The sequence below is a fragment of the Hipposideros armiger genome, unplaced genomic scaffold, assembly GCF_001890085.2.
Source record: "Hipposideros armiger isolate ML-2016 unplaced genomic scaffold, ASM189008v1 scaffold_264, whole genome shotgun sequence".
In the NCBI taxonomy this organism is placed as follows: Eukaryota; Metazoa; Chordata; class Mammalia; order Chiroptera; family Hipposideridae; genus Hipposideros; species Hipposideros armiger.
In genome coordinates this window covers 1,926,381-1,944,669 of record NW_017731614.1, presented here as the reverse complement: position 1 = coordinate 1,944,669, position 18,289 = coordinate 1,926,381, and the positions used below count along the sequence as shown (strand labels likewise).

Genomic DNA, 18,289 nt, shown 5'->3' with positions numbered 1-18,289 from the left:
TGAGGCGGGGGAACGGAAAAGTGATGAGACGAGTGGTCCACGAGCGCGGGGCAGTGTGGGAGTTGTAGTTCGCGGTCCCGTGGACTCCCCCAGGCGGAAGTGGCGAGAGAAGGCGGGCGGAAGCGGGACGCCGAGGTGCGGGATTCAGTGCAGAGGCGGCTGTGGTGAGAAGGCCGCAGCTCTAAAGCGGGGTGAGCTGGTGGGAGGCGACCAGGTGAGAGGCGGCGCTGGCGGCTCCAGGAGGCTGTAGTTCCCTTAGGGTGGGCATCGGGTGACCCTCACCTCTGGCTTCCCTAGCATGTGCAGGCATCCGGGGAGCAGCTAGCGCTGGGCCTAGGGATGATCTTCACGGTCGCCCGCAACGCACTCCGGTGGCTGCATTGGTCCGGAGGCCGGACCTTGCCCTCTTCCGCCATGGAGGTGGTCCTCCGAGGCGTGCGGAAAGTGCTCTGTGTGGCGGAGAAAAACGACGCGGCCAAGGGGATCGCTGACCTGCTTTCCAACGGTCGCATGAGGCGGGTAAGGAGGCGCATTTTCGATCAGCTGTGCTTGGTTAGAGAGGTCCACAGAGCGGAACAGAGTGGGGGGCCCCGGGAATAGAGATGAAGGTGACTTCTCCCACTTCTAGGTCTTTAATGTCTCGCTCGGACAATTGCAGTAGTCTCCTGTCTTCTCTTCGGACTGACGGGCATTTTAAAATGTAGTTAAGACATTTCACTCATTTACTTGAAAACCTTGGATCTTTCTTGCTTACAACAGTTGATTAGCAAGCTTGTCTGATTTTCGGAACCACTTGGGGCACTGGCTATTCTGTGGTCCTGGGGTGAGACTGGGGAAATCTGTATTTTAACATTCTTCCCTCGTGATTATAAAAGTTAAGTTGGGAACTACTGACCAAACTCCTTAAACTTGGCCTTCAAGTCCTGCCAGATCATTCCCAGCTAACCTAGCTTTCCTGTCTTCTGCCACACCGCGTGTGTTCTTAGAGTCTGTAAGTGCAGTGACAGAGCAACACTGTGTAAGTGTTTGCGGATTAGAGGTGATGACAGCCTTATTCCTACTCATACAATCTAATTCTAAGAGATAGACAAGTAAGGGACAAGATGTATTCTATTGTAGACACACTGAGGGAACAAAGGAAGGGGAGGTAAGAAAGGGTTCCGTAAAGAAGATGACATGGAGGCCTTAAGAGCTGTTCAGGAAAATCTCAAACCACAAAATTGGATCCTGAAATGGTTTTCTGGAGAACACATCTAAGAGCATGGGGTGGAAGTTCCTTCTTTTTTTCTTTCAAATCCCAGGATCCTTAGACCTCTGTTTCCAGCGTGTGGCTAGTGGGAGCAGAAGCCAAGGTTGTGGGTGCTGCAGAGTCCTGGTTACCAGCCCCAAGCTTTGTGTACATCTACAGCTCTGGGCCTCTTGAGAATGGCCCATCTACACCTAACTAACTTCTGTATCATTCAGCGTTCTGTTTAAATATCTTCTTCAAGGAACCTTTTCCTCACATTCCTCTTCCCCCAAATGGGTCAGGTACACTTTATAATATGCTGTCATGGTATCCTGTTCTTTTTGGAAGGCACTTACTAACTACAATTAAATAATGCACTGTGCAATTATTTCATGTACTTCACCATCCCTCCTTGGACTCTAAGCTCCCCAAAAAAGGGGCTATATCTGTTTTGTTCATTGCTGTATTCCTAGTGCCTAATACAGTGCCTGGAATACAGGAGACTTTCAGTAAATATTTGTTGGATGAATGTTTGAGCTGAGTCTTAAAAGTTTTACAAGGAAGTGAAAACAGTATGCATAAATAACAATCCCTCATCCATAAAAAAGAATAAAACCTTGCCATCTGCAACAACATGAATAGACCTAGAGGGATTGTGCTGAGTAGAGTAAGTCAAACAGAAAGACAAATGTTATATGACTTCACTTTTATGTAGAATCTAGACGACACGATAAAAGAACAAACAGAACAGAAACAAGCTCATAGATACAGAGAGCGTTTTGATGGTTTCCAGATTAGGGGAGGGGATGGGTGAAAGGGGGAGGGGATTAAGAGGTACAAATTGGTAGCTACAAAGCAGTCACAGGAATGTACAATATAGCATTGGGAATATAGTCAGTAGTATTGTAATAACTCTGGTATCAGATGGGTACTGGGATTTACTGGGGATCACTTCATGTTGTGCACCTGAAACTAATATAATATTGTATGTCAACAGTAATTGACAAATAAAAATAAAAAACTAAACACAGGAAGGGAGGAAGGGCAAACAATACCTTTTCATAAAAAACAAAAAACACGTGGATCAGTTGGTTAAGAGCTCGCTCAAGAGTGCGAGCTCTGGGCCAGCCGGGTGGCGCGATGGTTAAGAACTGGCTTGGGATGCCAGAGGGCCCCGGTTCGGATCCCACATATGAGGGCCAGTGACACTGCCCTCCACAGCTAAGATGCTGGGCTGCCGTGAGTCGCCGGCGCAGCCCCTGTGGCAATGGGTTACCGTGGGCTACCGTATGTAGCCAGCAGCCAGCGTGAGCGGCCATCCAGAAGCCGGCGACTGATCTGCCTTGCCTGGGAAGAGCGCAATGATGGTGCCAACTTGGGCCAGTGAAGCAACGTCCTCCACAACTAGATTGAAGAACAAAACGACAGCAACTTGTCTGCTCCCCTTCCCCCAATTCCCCAGCACTGTTCCCATCCCCCCAATTCCCCAATAAAAATCTTAAAAAAAAAAAAAAAGAGTGCGAGCTCTGAGCAACAGTGGTTCGAGTCCAGCCCGAGCTGAGCTGCCGCTGAGCTGCCAACAGAGGGCAGGATAGCTCAGCTAAAAAAACAACAACAAAAAAAGCAAACAGAGCTTGGCATGTTGAAAAATTGAGAAGTTAGGAGTGTGAGGTGGAGGGACCAGTGAGTTAAGCAAGAGAGGCAGTTGAAGACGGATCATGAGGGTACTAGAGAGCCATGTATTTTATGCACAAATGTTAAAGTACACAGAATTTACCGCATAAACTATTTTGAAGTATACAATTCAGTAGCATTTAGTATACTCACAGTGTAGTGCTACCATCACCTCTCTCTAGTTCCAGATTTTTATCACACCAAAAGGAAACCCCATAAACATTAAGCAGTCTCTCCCCATCCTCCTTTTCTCCCAGCCCCTGGCAACCACTAATCTGTTTTCTGTCCCCCAAAGATTTGCTTCTTCTGGATATGTCATAAAAAAAGAATCATATATGTGGCCTTTTGTGTAAGACTTCTTTCACTTGGTATGATGTTTCTGAAATCCATCCATGTTGTACCATGTATTATATTAGTACCTTTTCCTTTTTAATGGATGAATAATATTCCATTGTGTAGATAGATCACGTTTTGTTTATTCATTTTTTAGTTGGTGGACATTTGAGTTTGTTCCACCTTTGGCTACTGTGAATAAAGTTGCTATAAACATTAACTTGCAAGCTTTTGTTTGAATATCTGTTTTCAGTTCTTTGGGGTAAATTTCTAGGAGTAGAATTGCTGGGTCATAAGTTAACTCTATGTTTAACTTTTTGAGGACCTTCCAAACTGTTTTCCACAATGGCTGAAACATTTTACATTTTCACCAGCCATGTTCCCAATTTCTCCACATCCTCACCAACACTTGTTATTTTTTCATTTTTTTGAGCGTCACCATCCTAGTGGGTGTGAAATACCTCGTGGTTTTGATTTGCATTTCCCAAATGACTAATGACACTGAGCACCTTTTCATGTGCTTATTGGCCAGTGTATATCTTTGGAGAAGTGTCTGTCCGTGTCTTTTGCCCATTTTTTAATTGAGTTGTTTATCTTTTTGTTATTGACTTGTAAGAGTTCTTTATATAGTCAGGATGCTAGATCCTTTTTAGATATATGATTTGCAAACATTTTATCCCATTCCATGGGTTGTATTTTCACTTTCTTGATAGTGTTCTTTGATGCACAAAAGGTTTTAATTTTGATGACGTCTGGTTTATCTATTATTTTTTTCTTTTGTGGATTATATATACTTTTAGTGTCATTTTCAAATCCAAGGTCATGAAAATTTGCTTCTATGTTTTCTTCTAAGAGTTTTTGCTCTTATATTTAGGTCATTGATCCATTTTGAGTTAATTTTTCTATATAGTGTAAAATATAAGAATCCAACTTCATTCTTTTACATGTGGATATCCAGTTTTCCCAGCACCATTTGTTGAAGACTATCCTTTTCCCCTTGGATGGTTTTGGCACCTTTGTCAAAAATCAGTTGACTGTAGATGTTTGGGTTTATTTCTAGAATCTCAATTCTATTCCATTGTTCTTTATATCTGTCCTTATGCTAGTACCACACTGTTTTGATTACTGTAGCTTGGTAGTAAGTTTTGAAATTGGGCAGCGTGAGTCCTCCAACTTTTTTCTTCTCTTTCAAGATTGTTTTGGCTGTTTAGAGCCCCTTGCAATTTTATTTGAAATTTAGGATCAGCTTTTCCATTTCTGCAAAAAAGACTTGGGATTTTTGTATCTGTAGATCACTTTGGGAAGTATTATCATCTTAATATTGTCTTCCAATCTATGAACTCAGGTCGTCTTTCTCTTTAAGTCTTCTTTAATTTCTTTCAGCATTGTGTTGTAGGATTTTTATTATTTATTTATTTTTTTAATTTATTTATTTTTAAAGATTTTATTGGGAAATTGGGGAAAGGAAACATTGTGTTTTTCCAGGACCCATCAGCTCCAAGTCAAGTTGTTGTCCTTCTATCTTAGTTTTGGAGGGTACAGCTCAACTCCAAGTCCAGCTGCCGTTTTCAATCTAGTTGTGGGTGGCGCAGCCCATCAGCCCATGCGGGAATCAAACTGGCAACCTTGTTGTTCAGAGCACCCGCTCTAACCAATTGAGCCTTCTGGCCCCCCGTTGGCAGCTCAGCAACTTCTCAGCTAAAGGTGCCGTGTTCAATCTTAGTTGCTGGGGGCGCAGCCCACCATCCCATGTGGGAGTCAAACCGGCAACCTTGTTGTTAAGAGCATGCTCTCTACCAGCTGAGCCATCCTGCCTGTTGGCAGCTCAGCAACAGCTCAGCTCGGGCGCAGCTCACTGGCCCATGTGGGAATCGAACTGGCAACCCTGTTGCTCAGAGTTCGCACTCTAACCAGCTGAGCCACCCAGCCACCCCTGTGTTGTAGTTTTCATTGTGCTTTTGGATGCTGTAACGAATGGAATTGTTTTCTTAATTTTCTTTTCAGATTGTTCACTGCTACTGGTTTTTGTGTGTTGATCTTATATTCTGCAACTTTGCTGAATTTGTTTATTAGTACTAATAGTTTATGGCTTCTTTAGAATTTCTATCTATAAGATCATGTTATCTGTGAATAGAGATAGTTCTACTTCTTCCTCTCTGATTTGGATGTTTTTATTTATTTTTCTTGCCTAATTGCTCTGGTTAGAATCTAGCAATAGTGAAAATGAACATCCTTGTCTTGTTCCTGATCTTCGAGGAAAAGCTTTCAGTGTTCTACCAATGAGTAAGATGTTAACCGGGGGGGGGGCAGGGTTGTAAATTTTGTAAATGCCTTTTATCATGAAGGGTGTTGAGTTTTTATTAAATGCTTTTTATGTTCCAATTGAGGTGAGCCATATAGGTTTTAAGTGGAGGAGTATCAAGGTCCTATTTGTATTTTATAAAATCACTCTGGCAGCAGGGGATTTGAAAAGTGGAAAGCTAGAGTCAAGGAGGTATCTGTTGGAGAGGTCAGAGGCCTGAACTCGAGACCCTTGGAACAGTTTGGGTAGGAGCAGAGGGAATGGAAAGGAGGGAATGATGAAACAGAATGTAAGAGGTAAAAGTTCACCATGCTTTTACAAATCTTGGCCCTTCTTCCTGGAATAATTTGCTTCTTTTCTCCTAATGAGCTCTTCATCTTCTAAAAGAAAAATAAAAGACAACCTAAATGTAACCTGTTAAGTATCCTTTCCATCCATTTCCTTCTCTGTTTCCAGATTCATTTTCATCTCTTTTGATAAAGCAGTCATCATGGGTCAAGTTATCTAGCTGTCTGTCCACCTTTCCCATGGTGTGTCACCTCCCTAAGAACAGTGATAGGTCCTATTCACTTATTTATTCCCCAAACAGAGCCTGTTACATGAAAATCAAATGGTAAATATGCATCAAATGTCATAATCCCTACCTTTAAGGGACTTAAATTCTGAGAGAGGTGCTAAGACATATAGACACACACAACTCAGAATCAGGTGATGATTGTTGCACCTTTATAATAGCAAGGAATTGAAATAACAAGGACTAGTCATGGAAATAGAGTGGTTAAATAAATTGTATGTCCTTGTGACAGATTATTAGACACCTATTATGGAAAAGACTTTTAAACACATTTTAAACAAATAACATGCATATGTATTTGGAAGAAATTCAAAACCTTAGTAAGTGATAGAATCTTTCTTTTTTTTAACAGTAGTACTTAGACAGTTCAGAGAATACATATGTATATCAAGTAAACCACCCCATCACCCACAGTAACCACCGCTGATAACTTATAGATTCTTGAGGACGTTTCTATGTATGCACAATTTTTTCATGGTTTTATTTTTATATTCAGAAGGAGAAATCTTAAAAAAAACAAAACACCTGCTATAGATTCAGTGGCAGCAATATGATCAATTTTTCCAGAGTGCTTAAAAAAGATGGGACTTAAGCTCTTTTTTTTTATTTGTTAATAGAGTGGCTAGCACTGACACAGAGATCACAGAAGCTTCATTCTTGGTCTGTCTACTAGGTTTTTCTCTTTCTCTAGGCTCCAAACGCCATTGTAATTTGGAAACAGCCCAAAGCACCTGAGCACCACACCAAAGAGGTGGAACCACACATAATTGCATACTGCCCTCAGATAGGGATTACAGGGAAGAAAGTTTGAAATACCAGGAAAATCCTTTTACATCCTCAGGACTATCCATTGGTAGAGAAGGCTGCTTTGGAGGGCCTGGACCTGAGGTTGCACATATCATTAGATAAATCATTTACTTGGAGAGGATTAGAACAGTGTTTTTCAGACTGTGTTCCCAAGAGACCCAAGGGACCATGGATGGGCACTTTGGGAGCCACTTGGCTGGACTGGGGCAAGGCTGAGTTAGCAGGACTCGGCCTTCTGCAGACAGGGTACCTCAACCTTGTTATTTGTCAGGCTCCATGTAAGATTTTGTTTGGGAAGGCCTCAATGCTTTCTTTAAAAGAAGTAGGAAAGGGCCAGCCGATTGGCTCAGTTGGTTAAGAGCCTGCTTAAGAGTGTGGGCTCTGAGCAACAGGGTCGCCGGTTCGATTCCCACATGAGCCAGTGAGCTGCACCTGAGCTGAGCTGCTGCTGAGCTGCCAATAGGTGACAGGATGGCTCAGCTGGTGAGAGCATGTGCACCTAACAACAAGACTGCCTTTTCAACTGGTGGGCTACACCCGCCCGCAACTAAAGACTGAACTTGGCACCTTGAGCTGAGCTTCCACCCGGGTGGCTCGGGATAGAGCGTGTGCTCTTGACAACAAGGCTGCCAGTTCGACTCCCGCATGGAATGGTGGCTACGCCCACCTGCAACTGGGATTGAGCACAGCACCTAGAGCTGAGTGGCTGTGAGCTGCCGCCGGCTGGCCGTATGGCAACTGGACTTGGAGCTGAGCTAGCTGCACCTTCCACAACTAAGATTGAAGGACAACAATTTGGCTGTTCCCTTCCCCAATTCTCCAATAAAATCTAAAAAAAAAAAGTAGGAAAAAAAGTAGAAACCATTGCTAAAACAATTTCTAGGGCCAACCGAGTGGCGCGATGGTTAAGGGACGCCAGAGGGCCCCGGTTCGGATCCCACATGAGGGCCAGTGACACTGCCCTCCACAGCTAAGATGCTGAACAACAGCTCAACCTGGAGCTGGGCTGCCGTGAGTCGCCGGCGACGGCGTGGGCTGCAGTCCCTGTGGCAGTGGATTGCCATGGGCTACCATGTGTGGCCAGCAGCCAGCGTGAGCGGCCAGCAGCCGCAGTGAGCGGCCGTCCAGAAGCCGGCGACTGATCTGCCTCGCCAGAGAAGAGCGCAATGATGGTGCCAACTTGGGCCAGTGAAGCAACATCCTCCACAACTAGATTGAAGAACAAAACGACAGCAACTTGTCTGTTCCCCTTCCCCCAATTCCCCAGCACTATTCCCATCCCCCCAATTCCCCAATAAAAATCTTTAAAAAAAAAAAAACACAATTTCTAGTCTCTATTATAGTAGTCTCTGCTTATCCAAGGTTTCGCTTTCAGTGGTTTCAGTTACCTGTGGTCAGCCACGGACTGAAAATATTAAATGGAAAATTCCAGAAATAATTTGTGAGTTTTAAATTGTGTGCTGTTCTGAGTATTATGGTGAAGTCTTACACGGTCCCTCTGTGTTCCCCCTGGGACGTGACTCATCCCTTTGTCCAGCATATCACGCTGTATGGACCACCCACTCTTAGTAGCCATCTCAGTAATCAGTTGGGCTGTCACAGTGTCTCAGTGCTTGTGTTCAAGTAACTCTTATTTTGCTTAATAATGGCCCCAAGGTGCAAGAGTAGTGATCTGGAAATTTGGATATGCCAAAGAGGAGCTGTAAAGTGCTTCCTTTAAGTGAAAAGTTATGTATGTATAGAAAAAAACATAGTATGTGTAGGGTTCGGTATTATCCGAGGTGTCAGGAATCCACTGGGAGTCTTAGAATGTATTCCCCAAAGATAAGGGGCAACTACTATACTAACAGGGCTTAACTAATAATTGGAGTTTATAGAGGGGGTTTCTTTTCTTGGCATCATTAGAACAGTAAACTCTTAAGTATCAGATACTAAATAAAATAAATTCCCTTTTTAAATGTGCCTTTATGCCTCAAAGAACCTCATTCAATGTTCCACACAGAAAAATTGTATTTGTGAGGCTGAGGGAGAATCTTGTCGACACCCATCTTTCTTGGCCCCCCAGTTTGCCTTTCTCTTCAGCGCATCGTTAGTGGGAAACAAACATGCATAATTACAGTTAAACCCTTGAGCAACATGGGTTTGAACTGCATGGGTCCACACATGCACATGGATTTTTTTCAACAAATACAGCACTGTAAATGTATTGTCTATATGGTTTTCTTAATAACATTTTCTTCTCTCTAGCTTACGGTACTGTCAGAATACAGTATATTTATTTATTTATTTATTTATTTATATGTATGTATACATATATATTACATACAAAATATGTTAGTTGACTGTTTATGTTATCAGTAAGCTTACTGGTCAACAGTAGGCTACTGGAGTTAAGTTTGGGGGAGTCAAAATTTATATGCAGAATTTTGACTGTGTAGGGGGTCGGCGCCCCAACCCTTGCATTGTCCAGGGGTCAACTATACTTTTAACTCCTTTGTAGAAGAAAGTGGGATCTACTTAGAGAGGATCTTATTCATATGTAAGTGTAGCTGTGTGGACTAGACTCCAGCCCTGACTAGGTTTCATGTATTTCAGAGCCAGAGGGACCTTAGAGATAACTTTATTCAAGAATAAACTAAGGTTCAAAAAGTTGAATGATTTGCCCATGGTTGTCAGTTTATTGATGCAGTTGTATAGCCAGGAAGTGGTAGAAATGTGTGAGAGGGAGGAGGAGAAAAATCAAGAGAGTTATGCCCTAATCTTTGCTCTGCCATTAATGTATCGTGTGACCTTAGAAAAGGCCATTCTCATCTATAAAAAGGTGTTGTATTAGCTGATCTCAAGGTTACCTTCCAGCGTAAAAACTCCGTGGACTCTCTTAAGTCCGTGCTTGTAACTGTGTTTTGAGAGACCACTTAATAAATGGTTAGTAATTTAGCCTAGTTTTTATCTATAGGAAATACTGTTGCGTTTTTAATATTCCCACTTAACAGGGTTGTGTTTGATCTTTATGCTGAATCTTTTTTAATGAAATTTATATATTCATTTTTGTTTTATAGAGGGAAGGACTTTCTAAATTCAATAAGATCTATGAATTTGATTATCATCTGTATGGCCAGGTAGGTACTACAGTATTTCCATCATGTAACTGAAGTGTACTTTCAGACCCATGTGCCACTTTGGTGTATATTCTCTGAGTTTTTAGTTATGGCTAAAAAAAACCATCTGTTTACTACAAATTCTCCCTAAATTGCTTGTATTTTAGAATTATTTAATCAAGAAGAATTACCTGGGCCGGCCAAGTGGCACGTTGGTTAAGAACTGGCTTGGGACGCCAGAGGGCCCCGGTTGATCCCACATATGAGGGCCAGTGACACTGCCCTCTACAGCTAAGTTGCTGAACAACAACTCAACCTGGAGCTGGGCTGCCGTGAGTCGCCCACGACGGCATAAGCTGCAGCCCCTGCTGCAGTGGGTTGCCATGGGCTACTGTGTGTAGCCAGCAGCCAGCGTGAGCGGCCATCCAGAAGCCGGCGACTGATCTGCCTCACCTGGGAAGAACGCAGTGATGGTGCCAACTTGGTCCAGTGAAGCAACGTCCTCCACAACTAGACTGAAGAACAAAACGACAGCAACTTGTCTGTACCCCTTCCCCCAATTCCCCCAGCGCTGTTCCCATCCCCCAATTTCCCAATAAAAATCTTACAAAAAAAAAAAAGAATTAGCTGTCCATTGTAGAATATGTTGCTGTCTTTTAAGAATAACTGTTGTGACCAAAAGATCCCTGGTCACAGGCAGTCAATCATTTTATAATTCATATGGAAGTCTCTTTTTAATAAAATGTGGTCCCATCTCAGCTCTTTATAACAAGGAAGAAGCTAATGTACAATAGTTTGAGGAAATTTTTTTTTTTTAAGATTTTATTGGGGAATTGGGGGAGGGGAACAGACAAATTGCTGTTCTTTTGTTCTTCAGTCTAGTTGTGGAGGATGTTGCTTCACTGGCCCACGTTGGTATTATCATTACGCTCTTCCCAGGTGAGGCAGATCGGTCGCTGGCCTCTGGACGGCCGCTTATGGCAGCGCACTGCAGCAGGGGCTGCATCCTACGCTGTCGCGGCAACTCTCGGCAGCCCAGCTCCAGGTTGAGCTGTTGTTCACCATCTTAGCTGTAGAGGGCAGTGTCACTGGCCCTCATGTGGGATCCAAACCAGGGTCCTGCTGCTCAGAGCTGGCGTCCCAAGCCAGCTCTTAACCAACGCGCCACTCAGCCGGCCCGAGGAAATTTTAAATGCTACAAAAAGCATCATGGTACTAGACTTAGAATGGTGATTGTATTACTATGGCTTTTGGCTTGAAAGAGTTTTATAATATTTATGTTTGTTTCTTCATAGTCAATTGGTTTTTGTTTTGTTTTATTTTTTATAAACTTTATTTTTTTAGAGCAATTTTAGGTTCACAGCAAAATTGAGGGACGGTACACAGTGTTTCCACATACGCTAGGCCTCTCCCATTATCAACATCCCTCACCACTGGTACATTTGTTATAATTGATGAACCTACCTTGACACATAATCACCCAGAGTCCTTAGTTTTATTAGGATTCACTCCATGTTGTACTTCATGTGGGTTTGGACAGATGCCTATATAAACATATATCCATCATGATAATATCATACAGAGTGTTTTCACTGCCCTTAAAAACCCTCTGTGCTCCACCTGTTCATCTCTGCCCCTTCCCCTGCAACCACTTTTTTTCTTTAATAGAAGTTTCTCCCTTTTATTTGAATGATTTGGCAAAAGTTAATTGCTAAAAGACTAACTCGAATTTTGTTATTCAGAATGTTACCATGATAATGACTTCAGTTTCTGGACATTTGCTGGCTCATGATTTCCAGATGCAGTTTCGCAAATGGTCAGTACAATTCCTGGGGGAGGGACTTTCAGATTTTTATAGCAAGTTGTAAAAAATTTGCAGGAATGTTGAGGCATGGTGGCCTTAGTGTGTAACTTACAATACTGAGATGACTGAGTTAGTTCAGGCTGCTATAACAAAATACCATAGACTGGTTGGTTTATAAACAAGTTTACTTCTCCCAGTTCTGGAGGCTGGAAGTAGGAGATCAGAGTGCCAGCATGGTTGGGTGACGGCCTTCTTCCAGTTGCAGACTGCTGACTTCTCACTGTGTCCTCACCTGTTGGAGGGTCTAGAGAGCTTTGTGGGGGTCTCTTCTGATCTCACTAATCCCATTCATGAGGCTCTACCCCCATGACCTAATCACCTCCCAAAGGCCCCACCTTTTAACACCATCACTTTGGCGTTAGGATTCCAACATGTGAATTCTGGGAGGATGCCAACCAGAGAGACCATAGCAATGGCCTAGGATTAAACAATACATCATGAATTTTTACCATATGTTTAGAATAAACAGCTACTTTTGGTTGTTTTCTCCAAAATAGCCAGAACTTTTTAATGCAGTCATTGGATTGCACTTATCCTATTGCAGATATGCATGAAAGGATTCTAGAATTTCTTCTTAGCAGCTTCTGTTAATTGTCATGGGAAGTGAAAATACATTGTGCAGAGGGCCAGAGCCTTGCTTTTAATCTGCCATTTTCATGTGGGACTCTTTCTGTTGGGTATCCATGCATGAGTGTCCTGAAGTGAATTTTTCTCATTAATAATGGAGGACTTTGCATCATGTGCTGAGGGGGGATTTGTTTTGTGTTTTCATTCCTTTTTTTAGGCAGAGCTGCAATCCCCTTGTTCTCTTTGAAGCAGAAATTGAAAAGTACTGCCCAGAGAACTTTGTAGACATCAAGGTAGGCTCTTTTGGAAGACATATGGCACTGGAGTTGAACAACCACAAAATAATTGAACTGGGTGCATTCTATAATGCATTGGAATTTAGAGAGAAGGTTTTCCACCAAACTAAGTACCGCGATTTTAAAAATTATTCCCACCCATTGTATAAATGAGGCCATTTAAACTAAGTGGCTAAGAGGCTGAAGTAAGCCTTTTTATGAATAGTAGTTGTTTAAATAAACTCTGAGAATAAATATTGTTAAATTATTTATTCTAGCTCCGACCCCACCGCTAGTTAGGATGAAGAGACTACAAAGTACACATGATCGTTTGATAGTAAATTCTGAGGTCATTTGATAGTAAATTGTGAGTTCTCAAGTAGTCAGGGCACCTATGTTAGTTCACTGCTAACTGGAAAGCTTGGGATGAAACTCAATTAGGGGTTCATTATGTAAAAACCAGAACCACTAGAGTTATGCGTGCAGGTTAGAGCTGAGTTTTAGGTTTCTTCATGCCAGTGTAGTTTTATTAAATCCTCAGTCTTCTAGAAGCTCATTAATGGGTCTGTCATTCTAAGCTGGAGGATTGTACTCATTTCTTCACCATCCTTAGAACGGTAAGAATAGCTTTCTCTGGCCTCTTTCTCACCAAGTTTGGCATAATTCAAGAATATGATTAATGTTCAGTCAGGTCTGTTTAATGTAGAGGTGTGAAGTAATTGCTCTGCAGCTTGTATTCTCACTGCTCTTTCCCCACTGGGGAACTTCAGAAAACTCTGGAACGAGAGACTCAGCAGTGCCAGGTCCTGGTGATCTGGACCGACTGTGATAGAGAAGGTGAAAATATCGGCTTTGAGGTTATCCACGTATGCAAGGCTGGTGAGTAATGCCGCTTCTGCATGTCTGTACTTTGGGACCGCATAGATCAGGGTCGGCAAACTTTTGAGACGGAAAAGCTGCCAGGAGTCAGCAAACTGTGGCTCATGAGCCACATGCAGCTCTTTGGGTATGTACATGTGGCTCTGAAGTAAAATTGAAAATGAAAATAAAACTATCATAGTTTCATTTATAATATTACTTTAAATTTTCCTTATTTGTAAAAATGGGTTGTCGGAAAAGTCATGATGCATTTTGCAATGAAAAACATAGAAAAAAATACATCACGACTTTTCCAACAACCCAATATTTATGGCTCTCGAATAATTTTTAAATTGTTGTGAGGGACAGGATTGGCTCAGCAAACTTTTGAGACGGAATGTACCCAAAGAGCCACATGTGGCTTGCAAGCCGCAGTTTGCCGACCCCTGACATGTTGGGTTGTCGGAAAAGTCATGACATATTTTTTCTATGTTTATCGTTGCAAAAATGCATCATGACTTTTCTGACAACACTATAGATAGATAGATGTTTCTCCTGCATATGCGCGAGTGGCTGTGCCTTAGTTCCTCTGCATATACTCTTCCTCCTGAATCCACCTCCAGTCTCACTGGCTGTGTGTCCTGGAGTCCGTCACTGAACCCGGGGGAGTCTTGGCTTCCTCATCTGGAAAGTCAGCCCAGCCTGGCACAGTTCCGAGGCTGTGTGAGGGCTGCGTGAGCTGACCGGTGGCACAGATCCTGTAGCCCAGGGCTCGCTATGTGTTAGGTCAGAGTAGACTGCCAGCTTCTTTAGAGCAAGGACTATATGGTTTTTAAAATGATACGTTGAATGTTTACAACAGAATGTATACACCATATGTAAAGTATGAAGAATAATCCTAGAATGTTTCATGTGTTTTGTAGTTTTGTTTGTTTTTACTTTCTTTTTATAAATTAAATGTATTGGAGTAACATTGGTTAATAGTATGTAATTTTCAGGTGTGCAAGATTCCATTTGTTTTTTTATATTTTTCATATATTCTTTGTACAATGCCTCAACATTAATAAATAATTGTTTATTAAGTTTGTGAAGTGAACTTAAATGATTCTTAACAGGGTTAATGATTTCAGGTAACTTAGAGGAAGTGAGTGCAGGCCATTCTCGGGCTTCACAGTGTGGGGTTGCTATTTTCCCTAAGTGTTTTTGTGTTGGAAGCTATAATAACTCCCAGGATTTAAATACATTAACTTTCAGGGACAGCATATGACAGGACATGAAATTCCCCCAGGGGACCTTTTAATTGACACTTTTCTTTTCCCAAAAGGTCTAAGAGAGCAAGTGAGATTCAAGTCTGGACAGGTGCACCAAGAGCATTTTAGTTAATAGCTAAATTTTCTCTGCCGTTATTTCTGACGACACTGAGTTTGGTGGTTATAGTGAAGTTTCCTGTTTAGACAGCATACTGTTAATTTAACCAAATCAGTAAAATTGGACACCTCAGAGCTTCTTGAACTGGTTTACCTTTCGTTCAAGGTTTAAGAAAAGTGAGCCCTTGGTGAGAGGGCAATGGAACTTGCCTTTGATCTCAGTGACTCTTTCTGGTCCACAGTAAAGCCCACCCTGCAGGTGTTGCGAGCCCGATTTTCTGAGATCACCCCCCGAGCCGTTAAGACAGCCTGTGAAAACTTGACCAAGCCTGACCAGAGAGTGAGCGATGCTGTGGACGTGAGGCGGGAGCTGGACTTGAGGATCGGTGAGGAGCCCCATGGACCCCTTTAATGGCCTGCATGGCCATTGGGTGTTGGCATATGGAGCCAAAACTGAGGTTTGTGTGTGAATATGTGTAACTAGCTTTGACCGTGCTGTCCATCATTTTCTTCTTCCTTCTTTCCTTCCATTCTCACTTAACAGGAGCTGCCTTCACTAGGTTCCAGACCCTGAGGCTTCAGAAGATTTTTCCCGAGGTGTTGGCAGAGCAGCTGATCAGTTACGGCAGCTGCCAGTTCCCAACACTGGGGTTTGTGGTGGAGAGGTTTAAAGCCATTCAGGCTTTTGTACCAGAAATCTTCCACAAAATTAAAGGTAGGGCTGGGGGAATTGTCCATAATATGGAACCTAATGGCCCAGGAATACCCGAGGGTACCATGGAACATCAGTGGCTCTAATTAAATGTGTGGGACTTTTCTGGTCTTGCTGCCTTTCACCCTACTCCATTATAATACTCAGAATCCACTTAAAGTTTCCTCAGTGATCTTCTCTATCTCATATTGCTTTGATTTGCACTGTAATATTCCTATTGACTGTCATACCTTGTGGTCCCCTGAGTCGTGTCCTTCCTGTTTGGGTTTCCCCAATAGTAACTCATGACCACCGAGATGGCATCGTAGAATTTAACTGGAAAAGGCATCGTCTCTTCAACCACACAGCTTGTCTTGTCCTCTATCAGCTATGCATGGAGGTAAGAAATATTTTTCAATCTTAATGATCTGGGAAAATCGTTTTGCGGTTTCCCAAGTCATTCCCTCTGTTTTGGCAGAGGTGTTCCTGACTGTCCCATTTTCCCACTGAGCTGTAGCTTTCAGTTTGCATCTCAAGACATCACTTTTTGGGGACCAGTAAGACAAGAACCCCATGAAAACAGCACTAAAGGAAAGGATCTGTGGAAGTTTTAGGGAAAATCAGAAATGTGAAGAAATATTGGGTTGTCGGGAAAGTCATGACGTATTTTTCTGTTTTTCAATGCAAAAATGCATCATGACTTTCCCGACGACCCAATGTGTAGCTGAAACGCCCTCCCTAAAGCAGTGTGCTAGCATCAGTGATTAATGAGGATTAGCTGGACCAGTCTAGCTTATAAACTCCTAGAGCTGGAATGAGTTCGGACAGCATCTAGTCCAGCTCCCGCTGAAATTGGTCAATGAAATCTAGAGAGATGAAAGTCACAAACAAGTGAACAAGTTAATTTTATACAACAGTGAATGACTGGAAGTAAAGCTATGGTAAAGGAATAGAAAATGGCCTGTGGGGGTCGGAAGGGGACTATTCTGGGTATGGTGGCCATGAAAGGCATCTCTGGTAACATCTGAGTGAAAGCCGGACTGATCAGTAGGCGGCAACCACGGGAGGATTTGGGGAGAGCATGTGTCAGCGGAGAGAATAGCACATGCAAAGGACCGCGTCCAACTCAGGCCACAGAGCCAGTTCGTGGCCGAGGTGCTTCCCTCAGACTGTCCACTTTGTGATGCTGCTTCCTGTCAGTAAGCACATAATGGCCTGTTTTAACCCAGGGGCTGCACACAGTGGAACCTAAGTAAAAGTCAGAGCTCTCTAGGTTAGAGTCAGCTGTGCTTCCTGGCAGGTTTAGTATCCATTTGCTAAGGGAGAGTAATGCCTATTGAGCATCTGCTACATGCCAGACGTGGTATGTGTACATGTGATTTTCCCTAGTCCTAATAGTACCTGTGTGGGTGGTGATGCTCTCCCCATTTCACAGGTGAGGAAGCTAGAGAGCATGAGGGAACTGAGCAGAGACGCAGTGGAGCTAGGAAGGGACAGATCATAGACTCGTCCCAGTGTGTTCAACTTCAGCTCTGCAGATCACTCCCCCCCGCCAGGAGTTACCCTGTTCTATCCACTGCTCTACCCTTTGACCCTGAAGGTCACAGAACCAGCGTGTCTGTGACACTGCACGTTTATTTGTTCAGTCAGAAAGACCTGCCCCCTTTGTTGCTTTACTGGGATGTGGTGCAGAAATACATGGCAGGTGGGATACTTTGAGGGCCTTGTCAAGAGCACCTGGTCCCCATCTATTTGGAGAAAGAAATTTGGATTTTGATACACAAATATTCTCATTAACAAATCACTTGAGCTGAATTCTTTGTCCATCTGAAGTCTCTTAAAAGTATGAAGTTTGTCTTAAGATTAGAGTTCTCCAGCTTGTATTCTATAATTTCTCTTGTTTCTAACTCTGTATTATCAAGAATTAAAAAAAAACAAACCCCGCCCGAACTGAGCTGCCGCTGAGCTACCAGCAGGTGGCAGGATGGCTCAGCTACCAAAAAAAAAAAAAAAATTAGTAGCACTGTGCGTGCGAGATGGGACACTATACTTAGGAGATGCATAGGCTGTGGCATTTTGTAGGTTCCAGAGGAGGCACCATAGGGCTCATAAAATTGCTCCTCAAGGTCATGGTTTGAGTGGGAAGGTGATGATGTTGTCTGCCCCACTATGGGCTATGGGCCAACATTACGTGGGGGCACTCACGGCTGGAACAGGGCCTGAGCTGACGGTAAGTGTGATCGGGAATGGTGAGGAGGGGCAGTTGCAAGAAAGCAGGGAAGATGCAAGAGTGGGTTAAAAGTAGCCTCTGTTTTCTTGGCTTTCTAGGATCCCAGGGCAACTGTGGTGGAGGTCAGTTCCAAGGCAAAGAGCAAGTGGAGGCCTCAAGCTTTGGACACTGTGGTATGTTGCGGAGGGATTGTGCCAGCCCCTGACTTCCTGTTTTAGGCACCAGGGTCCTGCTGCAGACGTTGGTCCAGCGACAGAAAGTATAACCCTTCACAGGGCCACACAGGAATGTGTTTAGGAAAAACAGAAACCCCAGAACATGGGCCTGCTAGGCCTCAGGATTTTTTTTTTTTTTTTTAGTTAATAATTGCACTATAGCTGCTTTATGTGGTATTTCAAAGCAAAAAGAGGCTTTTTTTTTT

The 18,289-nt window shown here is 43.1% G+C and overlaps 1 protein-coding gene across 1 annotated transcript in view; it reads left to right on the top strand.

Annotated features, from left to right (window-relative positions):
• The first annotated feature begins 107 nt into the window (after nucleotides 1-107).
• TOP3A (DNA topoisomerase III alpha) overlaps nucleotides 108-18,289 on the top strand; it is a 33,827-nt gene continuing 15,645 nt past the window's right edge. The window contains exons 1-11 of the mRNA XM_019656634.1: nucleotides 108-214; nucleotides 298-519; nucleotides 9,978-10,037; nucleotides 11,759-11,832; nucleotides 12,665-12,740; nucleotides 13,493-13,601; nucleotides 15,190-15,333; nucleotides 15,492-15,662; nucleotides 15,938-16,038; nucleotides 17,967-18,041; nucleotides 18,087-18,094. Coding sequence (XP_019512179.1) covers nucleotides 340-519; nucleotides 9,978-10,037; nucleotides 11,759-11,832; nucleotides 12,665-12,740; nucleotides 13,493-13,601; nucleotides 15,190-15,333; nucleotides 15,492-15,662; nucleotides 15,938-16,038; nucleotides 17,967-18,041; nucleotides 18,087-18,094 — 998 coding nt within the window. The 5' untranslated portion in view covers nucleotides 108-214; nucleotides 298-339. The remainder of the gene's footprint in view (nucleotides 215-297; nucleotides 520-9,977; nucleotides 10,038-11,758; nucleotides 11,833-12,664; nucleotides 12,741-13,492; nucleotides 13,602-15,189; nucleotides 15,334-15,491; nucleotides 15,663-15,937; nucleotides 16,039-17,966; nucleotides 18,042-18,086; nucleotides 18,095-18,289) is intronic.